Source organism: Micrasema longulum, unplaced genomic scaffold (genome assembly GCF_059751315.1).
Source record: "Micrasema longulum isolate JH-2025_06_02 unplaced genomic scaffold, ASM5975131v1 h1tg002493l, whole genome shotgun sequence".
NCBI classification, from domain to species: Eukaryota; Metazoa; Arthropoda; class Insecta; order Trichoptera; family Brachycentridae; genus Micrasema; species Micrasema longulum.
Window position 1 is genome coordinate 12,592 of NW_028279635.1, and position 22,500 is coordinate 35,091.

Consider the following 22,500-nt stretch of genomic DNA (forward strand, 5'->3'; position numbering starts at 1 on the left):
CCAGTAACGTTTTCTCCCCTCCATATCCTGCGGAGCGATATCAGATAGACTATAGATTCGATGACCAAACGCTCCCTGATGTGAAACAGGATGAGTTAAGGATCTTCACCGATGGCAGTCTCTTAAATGGCAAAGTAGGTTCAGCATTTGTACCCTACGATAGCGTAAGAGAACTGCCTGCCGGAAGGTTTTAACTCGATCACTTTTGCTCAGTATTTCAGGACGTTTAAAAAAAACCGCCTAATAGATGGAAACATGTAACGAATTTGACGAACTGTAAATCATGTGTTCGTGCGATTGCGGACCGTAATTCGGTCAACCCCATTGTTATGAGCATACGAACTGAAAATGAAATAAAGACAATTGAAAAAGAAAAAATCACAGTTTTACTTTCGAAAGTCAACACCTTAGTTCTTATTATACACGGTAAACCTTAGCTAAGTGCCGAATATTTCCCTTCGACATTCCAATCAAACCGAGAACCTGAACTTAAGCTCCGCAATATCCATAGAAATATCCGCCAGTGAGGGTTAACTAATGCTAAACAAGACTGGTTGAGAAAAACTTATTCATGTGAAAGGTTTATCTACATAAGATAGGAGGACGGGACGCGGCTAGAATAAAGCTCTCATAGATCGTAAAGTCATGAGCTTAATCGAATGTTCTACAAAAGCAATACCATTGCGTGGGTGCCACGTGCTATGAAACTCTCCAGGCTGTAGTTTAGTTAAAAATTAGCTTTAATTTTATTTTTTTGTATTTTACTTCAATTGTGCCCATATACTCGTATATTTTAAGGAGATGTGTCTGCCATTTTTTGAATGGAGTAATTAATAAATAAATAAAACGTACAAAATAAGAAAACCATACGATTTTGCTATTTTAAAAAGTAGTTTTTTTTCCAAATCGCTCCATTTCCAGGCACCTCTATTCAGAATGATCAGGCTTGTTAAAGAAAATCAGAATCTGAATTATTTTGATTTTAAATTAAATGACTTTACTTTTGAATTTTAAAATAATAATAATAATTTTCAATATGGTTCTTAGTTCTCACATCTCTGATCAAACTGTATCCCCATATAATTTGTCAATTGAATCTATTCGCCTCTGCTTTTTCATTTGTTGTTTCCTTTCTAGTTTTATGTAACTGTAACTATATTTTCTGTAATAGGATATATTTAAAATGGACTTGAATTTATTAAAACAAAGGATTAACATTATTTAAAAATAATAATTTTCTAGGCCTATTAGTTTGTTAATACAATAATTTATTGAAAATATACTTAAAAGTTTTATACAACTAAAATTGAATTACTTTTCAACGATTAACTTCTATGAATTACTTGTCTATTTATTATACGTCAACGAGTGGAAAATAAAACAAAGACTGGTCTCGAAAGCGATGAAACCGGTCACTGGTTGTTCCAAATTTCAAGATTTAAGTGTCACTCGTCTAGATGGTGTACCATTGAATATGAAGCAGGATGTTTGCAGGATAGTGGATAATTGGAAGAATTATAGATTACCGTATCTGAATATTATACCTATTGGATTTCTACTATAAAATACTTATGTAAATTAAATTTTCTTATTGTATTAAATTGAGAAAGATGAATTTAGTTTATTGTATTTTCTGGTTGAATTACCATAAAATATTAAAAAATACGTTTAACTGACAATGTTGTCCAGTCTATACTTTGAACACGTCAACGACGTACCTTCTCCGCAGTAATATATTCTTTATTTAGTAAAAGATAGTAAGTTTTTACATACTGAATACAATATATATATATTTAACAGTGTAATTATTAGGGTACGCGTAAGAATATGTTTATGTGTGCCCTACTTCAAGACTCAAAATAAAAACAAATTGAATAAAATAAATATATATCTGTTTACAATCAGAAATTAAATATTAGCTATTAATGGACTTCTCGGGGCTTTCTGATGGGTACCAATTACTGATGTAAGCTTCAGATAATAAAAGTAATTAATACGAATGTATAAACAACGAAGAAATTCAGTGATTCGGAAAATTGGATATAAAAATGTTTTATTACACGCGGTAAAAATTAAAGCATTTAATTGTACGTCCAAGTTTCCCGAAAATATATGAAAAGCTAATTCAAACTTAACTACTTTGAACGGCGTCACAAGTGCTTGTGAATCCACCATTCAATTACAGCGTTGACATGTGTCATGATAGATTTCCGGTTTCCGGGAAGCCATTTTTTGCAACGTTTAGTATATTTTGACAGCTACGGGGCTATACCTTAAATATCACGACAACTCACCGATGGCAACTGATGACATCACGAGCGGAGTAATTTCAAAATCACAAAACTTTTAAAAATCGTAGCGATGAGAATTCGACAAATAAAAATATACACATGTATTTTTTGGCTTAGTTCGATAGTCTATTAACAAATATATAAATAATAAAACCGCTTAACTTCCGCAATACGTATAAACGTCGTTTGTATAATATGTTTGACGTCGTAACCCTTTTCACAAATGTTAATGTAGATACATCGAAAACAATTGTAAAGGATATTTCAAATTCGTTGGAACGTCTTCACGAAACAGCTTCATTTGTGAAACGGTAGCTGTTATTGCCACTTTTCGCATTTTAAATATTAATTAATGTTAGTAAAAATTAGTATTTCACTGCTTACTGACTTTATATGTCTACCAATTTCAAGGCGTACCCGTCTCTTCGTCAGGACACTACACCAACATGCAAATGCTAAAATACACTTTCACCTTTACCATCCATAAAAATACATAAATAACGTGCAGATTTAAAAGGGATGCAAACACTACCATGTCCGAACATGCACTAAAATTAAGTTATTCAGTGATATGTTTATAGGGGTGAAGATAAGGAAAGGGTGCAGCTAAGAGGTCGAACGTTAGACGATTGGTTCATTTTTAAATAAAAAAGCGGGATATATTGAAAAGATATTTGAATATTTATTGGGAGAGTGTTATTTTTCAATTCTTTTTTATGTATAAAATAAAACCCAAATACAATTTCAATAGGGTTTCTTTGAAGTATAGTTGTTTATAAACGGCGTAGATACACAGTTTATTTAAAACGGTGAAGTTTTCCCGTTTTTTTTCTTAATGTCTTAAAGGTTACAATTGGTTACGACACAGTTTCAGTTAAATGTGCTACTCCGTTGTGGAACCTTTAGTTTTTGGAATTCTTTTATAATGGTAACGACTAACGACTTCGCGCTATTTAAATTTTCAATTTGATTATACGGAATGCGGTTGGACAAAGGCATGGAAATGTGCGGGTATGGGGTGAAGTGAAGACGGGCCGGGGAGATTTCATGAGCATATATGTATGTGCTGGTGGATTTTTATAAGCTGGCGCTTGCGCTTTACTTACACATACGCATTGTGTAGTATCCGTGAATAAGCCCATGGTATGACATCGCACGGCATACGCATTATGAAAATAATATCTGTCTCTCTCGCACTCAGACGCGCTTTTGAGCGTGACATAGACAACTATTGCTTTATTAGTTGCTAATGATATGGTAATACAATTTACACAGGATGCTTCTGTGTTCGTCTGAATTTCACTGCGATTCTCAATAGTAAAAATATTATAATATGTACCAGTATTAAGTTATGGATTAAAAACACTGGTTTATAAATATGTAGGTATTTTCATTTAATCAAATAATGAATAGGTCTATTATGTAGTGATGGCGCTTTCGTAAAACTTACACAGAAACATTTTTAATGTACAGAATACTGATTTTAAAAATCTCTTTTTTTTTATTTTTTTTTTTTTATTTTTTATTTTTTTTTTTTTTTTCTTTTTTAAATTCAAAACAATTTTTTTTTTAAATTCCCGCCAAACTGCAGAAGCAGTTTTTTTGCAGGGATTTCTCTCTTTAAACATTTTTGTAACATAATATAATAAATGTTTACATAAAATATTTTTAAAAAAAAATCTTAAAAATATCAATAAAATAAAAGTTTAAAAAAAATTAAATACAAGTTAATCAAGTTTTTTTTGAAAACGAAATATATAAAAAATAATAAACAAACACTTTTTTTGACACTGTTTTAAATTGTTTGGTTTCCCCATTTTTTTTAAATTTTTTTTTTTATAGACTAAACTTAGAATTTAAGAAAAAGATTTTTAAAACCAATTTTACTTTGTTTTTATTCATATCACTATTTTTTATTTCGTCCGGGAGTCTCTTTACTATGCGAGGGAGTATATACGCCCTGGTCCTCTCTCCATACGCATTTATGGCTCTTCTTTCTATGAAGTTTCCTCTCGCTTTTTGGCGCGTTTCATGCTTATGTGATATTGGCGTTTTATACAAATCCATGAAGTCCTCTGTTACCAGGCGATAGTATATCATATTCTGTACCGTCAAAACTTTACACATCGGGAAAAGATTTTCGTAGTCATTTTGAGTTATTAAGTTGGTTTTACTTGCTAACATTTTAAGGAATCTAATTTGTAATTTTTTTATCCTATTTGTATACGTTGTAAATGTTAGCCCGTAACAACTCACTCCATACGATATAATTGACTCAACCAGTGCATGGTATAAACAGTACAAGGTGGCCCGCGGAACACAGAATTTCAAATAATTAAATTTTATAAGTACCGCTTTTAGTTTTTGGCAAACACTTTCTACATGTAATTTCCAATGAAAATTATTTTCGATAGTTAAGCCTAGATATGTATATTGTTTGACCATTTCTATCGTTTGACAGGCACAAGGTGATTTTTTTAAATGGAGACATTCATAATCGTGACCTTTAACATTAAGTATTTTGTTTTGTTTACTTGTATGCGTAGAATGAATAAGCATCACTTTTGTTTTATTTATGTTCAGTATTATCCCATTATCGTGAGCCCATTTCATGATATTGTTTAAGTCCGATTGAATATTTTTCTCAACATGTGTAATATTTTTGTCAGCGCACAAGATGCAAGTGTCGTCAGCAAATATGTATTTGGTACATTTTTCGATAACATTGGGAAGACTATTTACCTGCATTATGTAGCAAACTGGTCCTGATATTGAGCCTGTTGCCACACCAGTATTTGAGGTGGTTGGATTACTTTGTTCGTCATTTATCTTGACTTGTATTTTCCTGTTTTGTAGATAATTTTGGAACCACAATTTTAATGGTCCTCGTATTCCACATTCATCCATTGCTATTTCCAAGGTTTGATGATCCAGGGTATCAAATGCCTTTTTAAAATCGATAAAAAGTACTCCCACGTACTTTCCTTCATTTAAGTATTTATTTATTTCATCAGTAAATTTAGACAGTAGTGTTGAAGTACTTTTGTTTTTTTGAAATCCATATTGAACTGAGTTTATAATATTATTTTCATCTAAAAAGGACTGTATCTGGCTGACAACAGCTCTTTCGATTATTTTATCTATACACGAAAGGATGGCTATAGGTCTGTAGTTAGTAAACTCCTTATGGTCCCCTGCTTTAAAGATAGGTCTTATTATTGATACCTTTAAATCATCTGGCATAACTCCTTGACATATACACAAATTTATCAATTTCGCTAAGATTGGACTGATTTCTTGCACTACTTTCTTTAAATCACTGACTCTAATTTGATCACATCCGGGAGATTTCTTTGAATTCATGTTTTTTATAATCTTTTCTACGTCTTCTTTATAAATATGTTTATATCTCATGGACAAAGGCACTGGAAAAGCATAGTTTACACGATTCAAGAATTTTTCATTGCATTTATGTTTAATATTATTTATCTCTTCTACGAATGTTTTTGCAAATTGATTACATAGATATTTTGTATCTCCTAAAGATCTCATGTGTTTAATTATAACCGTGTCTAGATTATTTTTTTGTTTCCCACATAAACCATTTATTTTTTCCCACAATTTTCTCGGATCGTTTTTAAGGGTATTAATTTCATTTTTGTCGTAAACGTTTTTAGTGTCAAGTATTTTTTTATTTGTTTTGTTTCTCCATTTAGAATATTCAAGGCGGTGACTCTGATTATTTGGCGTGTTTTTCCATTTTTTATAAAGTTGGTTTCGTTATTTTATCATTTGTTTCAGTTCTTCTGTTATCCATGGATTTTTGTGTTTATTTCTGTTTTTATACTTTATTTCTTTTTTTGCAGATTCATATATATCGTTGAAAATATTTTTAATTTTACTGTATAGTTTTATAGGACAGTTTGTACAAAGAAGGTCGTCCCAATTTGTTTTCTTAAGTTTGGTTAATATATATTTATTATCTAATATTTGTATGGTTTTTTTTTTGGCCATCCGGTATTTCTTCATTTCCTATGGCTACCGTTGTCATAAAATGATCCGATATTTTATTTGTCACAACTCCTGAGTAAATTGCCGTAGATGTGTGGTATCGTACTGCTATATGGTCTATACACGATTGCACATTTCGACCAGATACTACTTCGTCTCTTGTGACGTCACTTATGACGCTCTGTAGGCCGTTCTCGCACAGTATTTCTTCGTATTCGATACATTGTCTATTTGTCGAATCCATTATGTTTATGTTTATATCGCCGCAATAAACGATATTTTGTTTTTGTGTTGTCTCGAAGAAATATTTCAATTCCGATAAGAAAGTAATTTTATCGCAACTAGGCGGTCTGTAGATTGCAATTATGTTACATAGTATTATATGAGGATTTTTAGACGTACTTATTTCTCCCGTAATCGTCTCGGCGCTGTTAAATGGACAATGTGTTTCCTTAAATAAATATGTTTCTTTTACATACATTATAACGCCCCCACCCCTTCCTTGTTTTCTTAAATTATAAAACATAGTGTAATTTGGAATATTGTATATATTAACTAATTCTTGCTTTATATTTGTCTCCGTTAAAACGATTACATCTATTTCATTTTGTAGATTATTTATCACTATCAAGAATTCATTAAAGTTTTTTTTTATCGATCGTATATTTAAGTGGATAACAAGAAATTTTGCATTTTGAATAGGTATTTTTTTTATCCATGTACTTAATTCTTCGCATTTAAAATAATTTTCAAAAGGTGTGAATAATTGTGTGTGGTCCATTGAATACAATATGTATTTTTTTTCTTAATTTATTTTTCTGTTTATGGTAAAGGAGTTTATATTTCGAGATACCGTTTTAAATCATTTTCTGAATAGATTCGAAAAATTTTTTGATTTTCGCCTTCACGTTTTATCAATATTTTTCCTTCACTTACCCAAATAAATTTAAATTTAGATTTAAGCACATTTTTTGTTTTCCACAACAATTCTTTCTTTTGTTTCGTTAAATTTTCGTTAATATATATTTTATTTTCATTTCCATTTCTAAAGATATCGTTATTTGTTAGCAAGTTTTTTCTCTGTGATATCCAAATATCTCGCGTCGAACGGCGTGAGAATTTGACAATCACAGGAGGTGGCCGAGCATCACTTCGTTGCGGCATTCGCCATATTTTCTCGATGTCGTCATTTTTTATATGATTTTTTTCAGCAATTTTCTTTATAACACTCTTAATGTTTTCATTTTCTTGTTTTTCTATTCCAATCAGTTCGATATTGTTATTATTTTCGGCTTGTTCCAGTTCTTGAATTCTGTTTTCTAACGCACCGTTGTATTTTTCTAAATATTCGTTTTTATGTATGACGTCAGTTAACTTATTTTCTAATTTTTTTACTTTTTCCGATGTTTCTGCGTTTTGTTTTTGAATTTCGTCATATTTTTGGGATAGAAAATCCACTGATTTGGTGAGTGCTTCTAAATCTTTTTTAATCTCTAGCATAATTGATAGTTTCGCGTTAATGTCTGTTAATGTTTTTTCCATTTTATCAGGTCCTTTCGACTCGCGGCGCTCATCTTGTTTGCCAGTCGTGTTGTCGCTTTCGGAACCCAGCTCATTTTTGCAGATGTTACATTTCCAGAATTCTCTACCCACTTTCGTTGCAACTTCACTATTTTTTATGCAGATTTTATGGAATGTTCCGCCACAGTCACCATTGCACTTGAACACATCACTATCTTTGTTTAAATATTTTTTGCACTTTTGGCACTGAACCATTTTACAATCGAAATTTTAATATTTAAGCAATGTATTTATTATTTATGGTACTTCCACAATTTTTGACGTGCGCACTCGTCGAGAGTTTGCGAGTAATTGAATTAGAGCCAAAAAAAATCACTTAAGAAAATGTTATACATTTACAGGTATTTATTTTTAAACAAGCGTGTTTTTATTTAATATTCTGTGTTCATCATAATAGTAATTAATAGAATGTAAATAAAATGCACATTTCAAATTATATCGGAGAAAACATGTATGCACACTTATTAAAAAACAATAAATCTTATTATTTTTATGCTTAAAACAATCTACACAATTTCGCATTTTAGTTCTAGAGTAATTGACTTAAAAAAATTTTTTTTTTCAAATTTAAATTGCCCCTTGTTCTCGGAAGGGCAATAATTAGTAAATTGCAACATTTCAAAAAAATATTTGAAAAACATAAAATAATGAAACAAAGTATTTTAGTAAATTAATATTACTGTTTCTTAACCCGTTGTATTTTTTTTTCATATACACAACCCTCTAATCAAACACCGAATTTTAAAAAAAAAAGCACATTTGGTTAAAATTTAATACAACTTTTTTTGTAAATCAACATCCTGTAGATTTCAAATGCCTTAGTGTGAGTTTTCTGAAAGCGCCAGCTTAAATTAAATCACCAGTACTTCTTCCTTGGAAGATTATAATACGAGGAAGTAGGTATTATGGATAAAAAATAGATGTTAAGGTGAAGCGCTTGGTGATTTAGTTTTTGTTTTTTTAAACGATTTAATTATTTATTGTGAAACTGTTTTACGTGTTCGGAAGGGTAACTGTTTTATAACAGCAGATACATTATTTTTTACCACCTCCAGTATATTTATTATACTAAATTAATAAATATGTTAATAATCTGTACAATCTGTGGTCAACTCTACCTTGTCTATGGTCGAAATACAGTCTCCGAAATGTCAATATGTTAATCTGTGGATATGTTTGTGGAATTCGAATGTCAGTGAATGTGAATGTGAATGTGCAATGTGTGAATTTCGATTTGTTGATTCTTGTTGGCGATGGGTATAAGTAAACTATTATGAGTGTAATTTTTAGGTGTAATTAATTAATTTCTGCTCTTATTTTTAGTTTGCGGTCGATTAGTTAATGTTGATCCGGCGATTTGTGATGTTGATTGTGTCGTGACTAATACAAATAGTGTTTTTGTGTATCATTTTTTATTATAATCTATTAAAACTTTATCTTAAATAAAGTAAAATGACACCATGTCGACTTTGTTCACAAACTTCTGAGATGAATGTAGACATTTTTGATGATTCCTACAAAAATCATGATCTACAATTGAAAATTAATCAACTTTTTTCCTTCTGGGTAATTTTTTTTATCATAATGTAACCTTCAACTGCTTATGCCTTTTACCAAGTTCATGTGCTTTCTAAAAAAAAATTTGCAGGTTGATAAAAAAGATTCCCTCACATCAATATGTACGGAATGCACGAATCGAGTCCTGGATTTCTACACGTTTTCTGAACACGTTAAACAAACTCAAATCATCTTATTAGAAAAAAAATTAATCGGTCGAGTCCCGACGGAAGATACAAACGTTGAAAATCAGGTAAATGTAGAAACAAATTCATTTTCATATAAGAAATGATTTATTAAGAATCTATTGTCTTGACACGATATATCAACAGATGTATTTTAGGTATCCCCTTAATATGTATTTTACAAATATAAATCCAAATTTCAAACAAAGCAATTGTTTTAAAAAATAATTGTTTTCAATAATTAAAAACAAGAATTTTATGATTACACATAGAATTATGATATACCAGAAGGTGCATAGAACCAAGTTTGTATAAATCGTATTGTGTCCAAAAGTCCCCCCTCTACCCGACATCCCGCCTGCACGCATTTTGCCAGACTGCGAACAATATATGTATTATCAAAACACAAATATAATTAAAAAAATTGTTATGTTGTGTTTTTCCACAAAAAATATTTTACTGACTGGTCTATTGAAAAAAAACAGGTACTTTTACTAGGCAAACGTAAAAAAATCATTTAGTAAATTAATACCGCTTAATATAAGGCCGCTAAGGCTTATTAATAGAAAGTCGGGTAAAAAATTCGACTACCCTGGCAATGCCAACTAAATGTCCACCTAATTTTATTTAACAATCTGACAGATAGTAAAATAATCAAATTCTCAAATAATATTTTTTGTAAATTCGCTTCTTACTCATGAAATGTGATCCTACCGTATTTCCTTTTAATCCCAGCAGTATTTTGACACTTACAAGCGACACAACACAGCGTAATTGAATTTAAATCGGCAGTTGCGTACTAAGCGACGTTTACATAATACCTAATGGCCAAAACTTAAAATTACTCATTTATGAGTAGTTTAGTCGGCTTCAGTTTTATGCGCGTACGCAGTTTCTGGACTATTATAATTCTGTGTGATGTGATTACGACACCATGTTGGCCCACACAAGTATGATAATACGTTATCAAATTTGTCCAACTGTGGACGCGCGGAGAAACATTTAAAACTAAGGATAATTGAGTCCATATTAATGCTTGTCTTTAATGCTTAAACTAAGGACTTTATCAGACAAAGCTTTTTTCCAATTTAGGTCAGACCTAGTGCTAATATTGGAGATTTTTTATGTACGAAAAATGTTTTCACTTGCCAGGTGTATGCGTAAGTCTTCAGATTAAGTGCGGAAAGGGAATGATGATAATGATTTTTTTATTTTTTTTTACTAAATCATTGATATTGTAGCCTTCTGGCAAAAGTCACTAACTCTAAAAATGACAGTTTTTAGTTTAATATGCTGTTGAAGTGTAAAATTACAGTTTTGAGTTTAATATGCTTGTAACGTACGCGTTACCACGTGTTTGTGTCCTGGTTCGTCACCCGCGTCTGCCGCAGTCAAGCTTCCCGGCATAAGTGAAAAGCCGCCCTCCCAGACAGAGTCAAAGACAAAGTCGGAAGGTAGGGGCACAGCTGCGCCGATCGCAAGTCATTCTCAATAGACTTTCCACCCGGTCCAAGTGGTGTAGAGAGGCAAAGGCAGTCAGCAGGCAGAGCGGAGCGAAGAGCGAAGTGCAGGAGGGCGAACAGGGCGGAGAACGGAATAAAACATGTCTGAACTGTTCAGAGTTAGGAACTCAACTGCTTTATTCATACAAAATAATCGCCTTATAAAGCGGTGCGCGTCGGGCTCCGTGAGTCAGCCGTCCCACCCGTTTCGGCTGCCTGGGAGTGGTGGGGATAGCTCACCCCGCCACTCGCTACATGCAGCCAGCCTCAGGTGACGTAAATAGGCTCTTTCGTCGGCAGCCGCGATGCGCGCAACATGTCAATACAATATACAATATATATATATAAATATAATATGTGTTGTCCAGATGTTGTCTGGACATGGTGAGTTTAGGTCAAAATTATATGACCTCGCACTAGTAAGAGATCCTGAATGTACTTGCGGGGAGCCCCGTCAGACGGCTGAACATATCCTATGGCATTGCCCGATTTTAGATACTGAAAGGGAAAACATGTTAAACGGCTTGACAGAGGTGACGAGGCCGATGTGGAATCCAAGCTTATTCGCTAATCCAACTAACGTTAAAGCATTTTTCATTTTGTGAGCGAATGGGTAGAAAAATGGGAGGAACTGGGTAAAGGTCTACCATGAGTACTAAATCAGTTTAAGATAAAAGGATACATACTTGGGTACTAGCATTGGTTGTCTGAACTGAACTCTTGTCCGTCTGTGTTGTTCTTGTCCCATAGAAGGGAAATGGTAAATTACAAATCTAAATAGTAGACTAACTCAAGAGAACCACGCGCCCACCATGCTCTGGGACCCGTTTCGTCTGCTTTAAGGTCTGTGAGATTGTTAGGACGATTAAGGTCTTTGCATAGGATTGTTTCTACTGCTGGTATTAGGAAAATGGTTTTTGCGAGGAATTCAGTACAATGACGAAAAGTAATTTCGCCTGAGTTCGATAGGGATCATGTTAGGATCTGTGTTAGGATTTTGCCGGTAGTGTCTTGATAATTTGATGTTCCACTGTGATTTGTTATAGATACGTATTGTTTTTCTTCTGTTGATTGAGTGCATGTTGTATAGGGCAAATTATTCTAATGTTTCCTATATGTATTTGGGTTTCGTGTCGTTTGATTGATTTGTTTGTATTACTACGTTCTTCTTCTTTTCCGATGCGGGATCTGGAGCGTGCGGCCGCGGTCTCAATTTGGAACTAACACTGTATTCCTCCACTGTAATACTGGGAAATTAGAAAAAGGTGATTGTGCTGACCTTGTATTTGATTGATCACAAACTGACAATACTGCAGTGAAACAATGAAAGTTTTTAAAGTTTATTTGTTTTGTTATTTTCGCGGTTTGATTGTAAAAAAATATTTAATTTTCGCTTTATTAGTTTAAAAAAATAAATAAATTGATATTGATATGCGAAACTGAAGAAAGACTCAAGTCTTTATGAACAGTTTCGGGAAAGGGGTGGATGCTTTCATTGTAATATACAATATAGGCCCTTTTCAGGGCTTATAAACACGATTAAGACACAATATGGAATACATAAATACAGACATAAAAGAGTAATCTCTGGCTATATTCCCCTGGTATTACTGAGGCCAGGCTCGAAAGCGAACCATTTATCTTTATTGGGAGCCTAGCGCTCAGTCACACAAATACCGGGTTTCTAGCTACGTTTATCAATTCACTCCGTTATCATTTACGTATATCACTTTCATTTGTCCATTTTAACGTTATTCGCGTGTCCGGAACAATGCTGTTGAAGCGTAAAATTACAGTTTTGAGTTTAGTATGCGTAAAACTATGTTCTTTAGTAGGCCTCCGTCGCCAAGGTAACATAGTTTTTTTTTTTTAATTTGCGTAAATTCAAATTATTTGACTGATATTATGTGACTTTTAATAAAATCTCAACAAGCACGAATCTCCAAACATTCAAATTGCGATTTCTCAAAACAGTGTTTTTCCGGGTGTAAGAGGATGAATGCTGTTATGCTGTTTTAAATGTTGGCTAGAAGTACAATTTATCGGTTGACACACAACACGAAAACCCAGAAAAGGCTACGAGTAATATGCGTCATATTAACATGTTTTTATATTTTTAGGGTGATTATAAAAATGTTGAATTACAACAGAAAACAATTCTAAACAACATAAAAACAGAGTTCATCGATAATAAAGAAATAAAGATCGAGTTTTGTGATTCCGCGCCGGTCGATAACTCCGAAGGACCCCACGTAGATAGCGAAGATTTAGTTTCTAACGATTATTCCGATGTAAATATCGATACTCAAGATCAAAAAAAGGAATCAATCGATGCGCTCTCCGATGAATTGCCTAAGAAACGTATTGATTTTCCAGCTGAGTTGATAAGAAATGGGAAAATGATTATAAAAAAACCCGAATTTAAAGAGTTGATAAATGATTTTTTCTCTTTACACTGCCTGTTGTGCGCAGATCGACCGATATTCAACGATCATGAGAAGGTATGAACCTTAACAAATTCTAATTATTTACTGCAACTGGTTAACTTCAAGATCGGCACTTTAAGTTAGCCACTAACATTTCTGCGTATCCTCCTCCGTGAATGCTTCGAAGAAGCGTTTCTAGCGGATAACTCGAAAGTTCTGATTTTAAACTTACCTGGTGGTAGTAATTAGCCCACAAAATTATTTTCTTATATTATACAATTTCTTTTCACATCTTTTAATATGGTATACATACGAAATTAGCCGTGTCCAGGCGCACAAAGAATACAATTCTGAGTGTGAAATAGAACCAGAATCCTGGACGAGTTATTTTGACTGGGTGGCTACTCTCGGGTTAAAATCCCGTAAACTGAAATCAAGCGGTTGGCGCGCTCGCATACCAAGCTCGAGGCCCTGGGTTCGATTCCTGGGAGGATCAACATCAAATATTTGTTTATAATATAGTTTTACTCTACAATATTTCACCGTCCCCGAACTGGTTCCTGAAGCGTAAGACCGATCACGTTACCTTCCCGTGTACCAATGCACCATTAGGTGTGGATGTGATGATGACTTTTCTTTATTTATAATTGATATATTTAATGTATATTTTAGTTGATGAATCATATCTCCAGTGTCCATAAAACTAAAGGATATATAACTTGTTGCAGTTGCAATGTTAATTTATTTACCCATAGATCAATTTATTTCCACCTGGCAAAGCATCTGCAACCGTCGGCCTTTGAGTAAGTAATAACTTATTGTTGATAATGGATACAATGAACTTAACTTTTATTAAACCTGTTGAACATTTCAAATATCAGCTCCTTACTTGTTCTAAAAATATACGCATACGTACTTTTACAAAAGCATCAACGAACAGAGAAAGGAATTTTAACTGAGACTCGTCGCATGCAGATCAAAAGAGAATGATATTATCAATGACAAAACAGATATTCTAAAGCGCTGGATGCAACATTTTGATGAGCCGCTTGACACGTTCACTGCGTTCAATATATCGCGAAAAATGACGTAATGCACTGTAACAAGTACTCACTAACACTGACAGATTTTTACAGTGCTAAGACTATAAAAAACAGTGATTGTAAACATGCTGTAGAATATTTGGTTGGGAACCCTGAAAGCACCAACATGACACAGCTCTCGTGACCGACGCGGGGCTACAATTATCGCATGGACGCAGGAGTCGTGTCCGACGCACCGAACGTGTTAATGGAGGCTCTAACACATCGGGTAATACAATAGATGTAGACTTGGGTGAAGACAATAATTCCCAAACACCACCCACAATAGAAGAAATATGTCACTCAATAAAATGTCTCAAAAACAATAAACACCTGGTCATAATAATATCCCCGTAGAACTGCTCAGATATGACGGTAGTGGTGTTTGCACAAAGTTACGTGATTTCATTATTAAAATGTGGGAAACGGAAACGATTCCAGACGACTGGAACATCGGTGTTATATGCCCCCTGCGCAAAAAGGAAGATGTCATGAACTGTGATAACTACAGAGACAGAGACAGATTCTGGAGGAGGCCAGGGACCGCAACGACCTGTAGCGCCACCAATGATTTGTTCTCAAAATATATACATACGTAAATAACTTGTTAGCTGTAAAAGTTAACATTTCTCTTAAATTAAAATCGCATTTGAGTTTTCCCCTTTGCCCCTGAAAGTATTGTTTGCAAACATGATCAACTGTGATTAGACTGATTAGTGATTACTGAAGACCAACCCTACACTCATTTGACAGTCTGTGTTATTTATACTATACCTAGATCACCATCATTATCCAACCATTTAATGGAAAGCTAATATTTAATGATCCAAAAATTATATTTTAACTTAACAATTTTATGTTTTATTAATTAATTACTTTGTAAAATGACTAACTTGCAGGTGTCCGATATGTAAAAAGCAAGTTTCACGGCCGCACATACTAAAAATGCACGTTGAAAAACATTTTGAAACTCCCAAAGTATACAAATGTGAAGAGTGTGATAAAAGGTAATTTTTTAATACCGACGGTAATGTCTGATAATGGATTATTTGTGCATTTTTTTTCATTGATAACAAAATAAAAAAGTATGCAATTTTTTTTCTACGAAATATACATATTGTCTATTTTCATTTTTTTCATTTTTTTTACTGTTTTGTAGATATAATTTTTATAAATATTTTTTTTTTTTTATTAATGTTGTATTCAAGTATATGTTTATTATTTAATTTAATTGGTTTTTTTTCTTTATTTTTCATTTTAAAAAAAACTTATTTTTCTACTTCAAACCATTTTATTTGTTTTTTTTTTGAGTTTTTTTTTTCTTTCTTAATACTGTTTTTATTTTTAAAATCATCAAAAATAAAATAAATATAATTTCATTATATGTGTACAATATTATGTATGTACTCTTTTATTAGAATCTTAATTAAAACTTAAAACTCTTCCATTCATAAAACCGCTCTGAATATCCCACGATCTATCCTTTGTAACTTTTCTTACTCTCTCAATCAGTATTCTTCCATACATTTTGCCAACAGCGCTCAAAATACTTTTAAAAGTATTTTTATGTATTATGAAATGTTTATTAATTCTGTAATTTTATATTTCTCAAGTATTATATTAAATATATAAAAATATTCTACATTTTTCAGTTTCCTTCATGAAAGAACCTTAATAAGACATAATAAATTTGTTCACATGCCTGAAGATGAAAGAGAGCATTACGATTGCGATGATTGTGGCAGAGAGTAAGTTATTCTTAACTTTGTAAAATAATAAAAAAATAATAGTTATATTGTATCCGTACATATCATTGATTCAGTTAATATTATTGTTAAATTATTCCAGACACAATGACAAAATTTAAAAAAAAAAAACAAATAAAAATTATTTTATCATTCTTTGAAACACAAAATGAATTGTGAATTTGGGCTAATTTTTTCTTTTTTTTTTTGTTGATTCAGCGAGAATAAATACAGATAGGTTATAAAATTAACATAAAATATTGTTTATCATTAAACCTTGTAAATATTTTCTTTTCAATTCTGAACTATCCTAAACGCCAAAACATAAGATCTTCAGGAGAGCGATTTTTTCCACTTCACAAAGGGACGTTCCAGAGTATTGTGAACGCCGTGTTACTGTAAAATTGGTAAAAATGAGAAAACCCTATAAAGAATTCAAAGTATAATTGCTTTTTAAGAGTATCCTAGTGGATTAGAATAGTTTAGATTCTAAAATCTTCATCTTCATTCTAATTCATTCATCTAAATTAATGATTTTGAGTGTTTGGCATTTAGGATAAACTGAAACTATTGAATAACGTAAAAAGTATTGCAAATTTGGCATTTAAGATTATACAGAAAGGAAGGGAATTTCACAGAGAATCATATTCTGTAAAAAAAAGCAATAAAAAATTTTGCATTTAGGATAATTCAGAATTGAATACATGATATCTCCCTAAAAAAAACTGATATTATTTTTGAATTTTTAAAATATTTCATAATGCTAGCTAGGACAGTCAACTTTTAAAAGAATCTTAAATTATAATTGTGAATCAATAAACACTACGTACGTAAATCAAAGCCGTATTTTTCATCTAAAAAAAGTAAAAAATCATAGCAATGTATTTTTTCTTCCTTGAATGGTTTTGTAAAATTTAGATCCGTCGCTTGTAATCTTATTCGTATTTTTGGAATCTATTTTAAAAACAATGGACGAAAGAACTCAGGTAGACGTAGTGTATACTGATTATTCAAAGGCTTATGACACTGTTACGCATAGTATATTACTCAATAAATTATGGAATTTGGGATTCCACGGTTATCTACATAGGTGGCTGACGTCTTACCTTAATAATAGACTACAATCAGTAGTCGTAAACGGGTTTAGTTCCGATGTTGTAAATGTACCCTCAGGCGTTCCACAAGGATTGCATTTGGGGCCATTACTATTTATAATTTTTATCAATGACATTAGTAAGTGCTTTAAATTTGCAAATTTTTTACTTTTTGCTGATGACATGAAAATATATTTAAAAATAAAATCTAATTTAGACTGTGTCAAACTCCAAGAAGATCTCGATAGATTGAATTTATATTGTAAACAAAACTTACTAAAGTTGAATATTAAAAAATGCTCTGTGCTCACATTTTCAAGGAACAACTTTAAAATCATCCATAATTATTGCCTTGACTATCAAGTACTTACTAAAGATAATGAGATGCGGGATCTCGGGGTTCTACTTGACAATAAGTTAAAGTCAACTCAATTGTGAAAAAATCATACCAAATGTTAGGTTTCCTCTTCCGTATAGGGAGAGAATTCAATCATGCGCGCACTCTTACAACTCTTTACTTTACATTTGTTCGAAGTCAATTAGAATTCGTATCTCCCGCTTGGAGCCCTCAATACAAAAAATACATTAACCGAATTGAATCTATACAATCAAAATTTTTATCGTATTGCAATTTTAGACGGTTGACTAAGAATACAGGTCCAGATGAATCTATAAACTTACCTAAACTCCAAACTCTCCAAACTCGAAGAAACACATAGAATGTGTAAATGAATAACATGATAGATTGCCCTAAGATTCTGTCACTTATTAATTTTAGAGTCCCAGAAACGCAGACCAGAAACCAATCTCTTTTTAAAATTTCTAAATGTTCAACTAAAGCTTTTCAAAATTCATTTGTAAATAGAACCTGCCATATGTGTAATCAGAAATTAAATTGTATTGATATTAATAACATATCTTTAACTTCCTTTAAAAGAGAAATTTCCAAAAATAATTCAAGTTATGATGTTGCGCCTTGAATCCGCAGCCTATATTATGCAGGTGATGTGCAGTTCTGTATGTAGGCACATAATAAATGAACACTGTATGGTCAACTATAGTTGTATTATTTATTGTAATGTGCAACTGTACGACCAATATTCATTCACATTTCTAGTAATATTATAAGTTTGGTATGATTAGTTATTTTATGTTATGTATAATTTTTATGTGACAACATTTACAATAACAATATTATGTGGAAGCTTCTAATTGGACTTTATGATATGTATTTATGGTATAATTGATTCTTGTAAATGTCTGTTGGCTTTCCAATGAAATAAAATAAAAATAAAAAATATAAAAAAATAGTTGTGTAATCGAAGCTAACAAACTTAGGATACTTGATTTTATATTTGTAAATAAAACGGTTTATTTATTCAAAGGCACATTTCAAAAAGTTTGCTGACAGCGCACATTAAAAGTATACACCAGTCTGTGAGAAGTTTCTTATGCGCTATATGCGGAAAACCTTTTCCAAATAAATCGCAATTAAATGGTCACATGTTCAGTCACGATCCTACAGGAAAAAACAAGGTTCGGTGTAAACAATGCAATTGTGTGTAAGTATAATTTGTATTCATATTAATATTATGTTTCTTTAGTCCACTTTTTTACAAATACCAGCGTTATTGGTACATATTTATTATGAAAAACTGCTATCAGTGCAAATTTAGTTTAAATATTTTTTGTGTATGTGTAAGTGCAAGGGTAATTTTTGTGGCCATTATCATTAACTAAACTATTTTTTTGTTGTTATTGAAGCTTAAATTTGCGCTATTGATAAAACGTTTGGCAAAATCTTCAGGTCTCCCTTCGATGGTTGTGATATTAATGATTTGCGAAGTTAATTAGTAAAAGATTAATTCAAATGAAGTTCTATACTGCCTTCACAAGCAAAAAGGCAGTTATTTGCAAAAGTCATATTTTGGTAAATGACACTTTTTAGTATTTAACTTTATACAAATTTAAAAACTCTAATTAAACATAAGTTAAAACACAGTTTGTCAATTATTTCTAAAGTATAAAACCCCTGGGTGTCATATCTACACAGAGTTTTGCTCATTGCTAAAAAGGTTTTTGCTCAGTTTCCTGTATATGTGTTTCTTCGTGTAACTGTTTTAATTGGCTTAGATAGATAATAAGTTAATATGTCAAAAGGTTCCAAATTTCTTCTAGAACATAACCTCATATTTAACTAATTTTGTGATTTTTGTCGAAAAGCTGCCTTTTTGCTTATGACTGCTGTAAAGATGCAAGTCTTTTAACTTTACTATGATCAGTATAAAATATCAATTATTTTTATTGCCACAAAAACTTTCTGTCAAATCAAACATTCTCGATCTCCAGTTTAAAAAGCCCAATCTTGATAAATTTGAACCGATATTTATAGTATGCTGACGCAATTTGCTTAGTTATGTATCTCAGAATTCTAAAAATGTTCCATAGTTTTTTAATTATTACAGTTTTAAACATGCTAAATCTCTGAAAAAACACCAAAAGAGGCATTTGGAAAAAAAGTTTTACTGTTCAGATTGCTCATATTCAACATACACAGAGTACATTTTGAACCAACATAAAAAACATAAGCATACAAATGAGAAACCGTATGTCTGTTCCTTCTGTGAAAAATCTTTTAAAACAAAGCACTGTCTAAATGTAAGTATATTTTATAAATTATTTCCTCAACAATTGTATTCTACACCTTTGACGAAAGGTTCCGTTAATCTGAAAACCATAGTCAAAATTCAATAATGTTGAGTTTTGAAATTCTGATAGTGTCCCGATAAAATTAATATGACATTACTTTTTTTTAATGCATTAAAAGTAGTTTTACCTTACAAATAATCAGATATGTGTATGAACCGTTTCTTACTACGGCAATATTATTTCTAGGCTCATTTACCACAACACACTGGTGAAATAAAGTATGCTTGCAAGTTTTGTCCTAGAACGTTTGTATCATCCGGTAATTGCACGGCTCACCAGAAAAGAATACACGCGGAGGAATATAAAAAACATTTGGCCAGAAAGCACACTGAGAGAATCGTAAGTACTTTTGGCAATTTTGTAATATTCATTTTGTGTTTGCTTTCATTTCCAGACAATTCACAGTTTTGTGCAAATTAATGGAATAAGAGTAATTTTTGTCATTTTTATTCATACGTTAAGTATAACAGCACTCGTATGTCAATTTGACAATTGTTAAGTGCCAAAAATTATGACTTACAGTTCATTAATCGTTTGAAAGCTCATATTAGTGTTTTTTGCTCACTTTTGCAAAGGAAATTTTCAGGGTTACTTTTCCATAAATAAGAGTAGTTTTTCAAATAGAATGCAGAAAATTTTTTATGTAATTTTTTTTTTATATAGCCCATAAAAGTTAGTTGAAAAATTAAGTTTGCATATTTTTTGGAAAAGATTATTTTTTATTTGGAATTAAATCAAATAACGACTCAAAACTGTATTGTAGGATAAAAGACCAACTATTGAGCTACTTCCCTTACTTACCCCTACTTCCCTACGTCCCCCATCGCTCTGCCACCGATGATCCGTCCTCCCAGTTACAGGCTGTATAATACAGTTTCTATAATCAGAATAATTAAAAACTGACAACAGAGATTGAAGAAATAGGCAAAATGGTGAATGTTACACGGTGTGTAAAGTGGCCACTTAAACTAGCCAATGACAGGTCATAAGCCCTGTAGATGCCTAGACTTCCATATTCCCTTCTTCAGAATTTTCTCCATCTCTGTTGTAATTTGTAAATCTTAATGACTTCCGAGGGGGTGAAATCCAATTTTTTGTCTACAAACATTTGAGCAAACTCAAATATTGTAATATACAAATCTTGTAAGGCATAGTAGTATTATGTGCTGACCTGCGCTGGCAATATCCGTTGAGTGATTTTTCTTTCTTAAGTGTTTTAAATTTCTCATTAAGATTACAGTTTTGTTTCAACAAAATATACTTAAATATTTTATCAAAATAAAATTACATATTTTTCATTTTGTTATCAATAAAAAAATATTGAAAAAAAAATCCGCCATCAAAAAGTACATTGTTTAAATTATCTCCATAATTTAAAAAAAAAGTTACCAGATATTGCCAGCGCAACGACGATGTGTCAATAATGCATTTGATATTAAAAAAATTAGGATTTTTTTTTACTGACGAGCACCTTCAGCATGATTTCTGATATGCTTTATCTCGCAACCAATTGCGAGATTGCCCCGAGGCAAAAGTATAATTTGGAAGAAGAAACAGAACTGTAATTTGTCCATCATCACTTATCGAACCGGTGCCATTTGGATGGCCGGTAGCATTATCGAGTAACAATAAGGCTCTCAGGCGCAGCCCTCGCCCTTCACCCGATGCTATGGTTCGGATCACTGGAGGTTGGGCTGTAGTGGGTTCGGATTACAGAGACTACTGTAATATTTTAATCAATTTTGTGTTAATATAAATACATGAATGTTATGTACAAGGAAATTAATACCGATGAGAAACACACAATAATCTCAATATAATTTACTTAACATGTTATGTTTATTTCACAGATAGATTGTGAACCCACAGACATTGTACAAGAAACCAGTACTAGTGATGCCTATGAAGCCGCAAGAAAACTTTTGAGTGAAATGTCAGAAACTCGAGACAAAATAAAGCATACTAAGTAAACATACAAATATGTCCAATTGTCCATAAACTTAGGATTCCCATTTTATAAGTTAAGTGCTACCCGAACAATTTATCCGATGATATAAAAATGATTTTCATAAACATAATGAAAATTTAAGCATTTAATTGTACAACGAAAATTTTATAAATTTCAAAAATAAATAATTAAAATTGTTAAAACCTTTATTTACTAAAAAAAAAACAAATCAAATAATATCACAAGGTTGTAAAATGGTCTTCTTTTTATCGGCATTACAAACAGGAATAATATTCGGTCAGTGACGGACAACGGGTGCCTAATTTCCTTTATTATCTGGTCCATAATACACACAGCGTGCGGGACACA

The 22,500-nt window shown here is 32.0% G+C and overlaps 1 protein-coding gene across 5 annotated transcripts; it reads left to right on the forward strand.

Moving 5' to 3' along the window:
• The first annotated feature begins 9,049 nt into the window (after window positions 1-9,049).
• On the forward strand, window positions 9,050-22,334 carry LOC148272082 (uncharacterized). Of its 5 annotated transcripts, none has more exons than XM_088240540.1 (11): window positions 9,050-9,096; window positions 9,207-9,449; window positions 9,532-9,693; window positions 13,248-13,628; window positions 14,226-14,356; window positions 15,535-15,642; window positions 16,288-16,383; window positions 18,860-19,036; window positions 19,940-20,132; window positions 20,370-20,522; window positions 22,034-22,334. In XM_088240540.1, the coding sequence occupies exons 2-11, from the start codon at window positions 9,336-9,338 to the stop codon at window positions 22,151-22,153; spliced, it is 1,635 nt and encodes a 544-aa protein (XP_088096666.1). In that variant the 5' UTR covers window positions 9,050-9,096; window positions 9,207-9,335; the 3' UTR covers window positions 22,154-22,334. The 5 variants fall into 5 exon arrangements, 3 of the variants coding, with proteins under 3 accessions (XP_088096666.1, XP_088096667.1, XP_088096669.1); XM_088240541.1 differs by having other exon boundaries at window positions 9,052-9,105; XM_088240543.1 differs by having other exon boundaries at window positions 9,071-9,119.
• The last annotated feature ends 166 nt before the right edge of the window (window positions 22,335-22,500 follow it).

What these genes read in the sequence shown, in the direction of transcription:
- LOC148272082 (XM_088240540.1), top strand. Translation starts at nt 9,336, where the DNA reads ATGACACCATGTCGACTTTGTTCACAAACTTCTGAGATGAATGTAGAC. An exon ending in ATACAAACGTTGAAAATCAG is followed by an intron (nt 9,694 to 13,247) that starts GTAAATGTAGAA and finishes TTATATTTTTAG; the next exon opens with GGTGATTATAAAAATGTTGA. An exon ending in TGTGAAGAGTGTGATAAAAG is followed by an intron (nt 15,643 to 16,287) that starts GTAATTTTTTAA and finishes TACATTTTTCAG; the next exon opens with TTTCCTTCATGAAAGAACCT.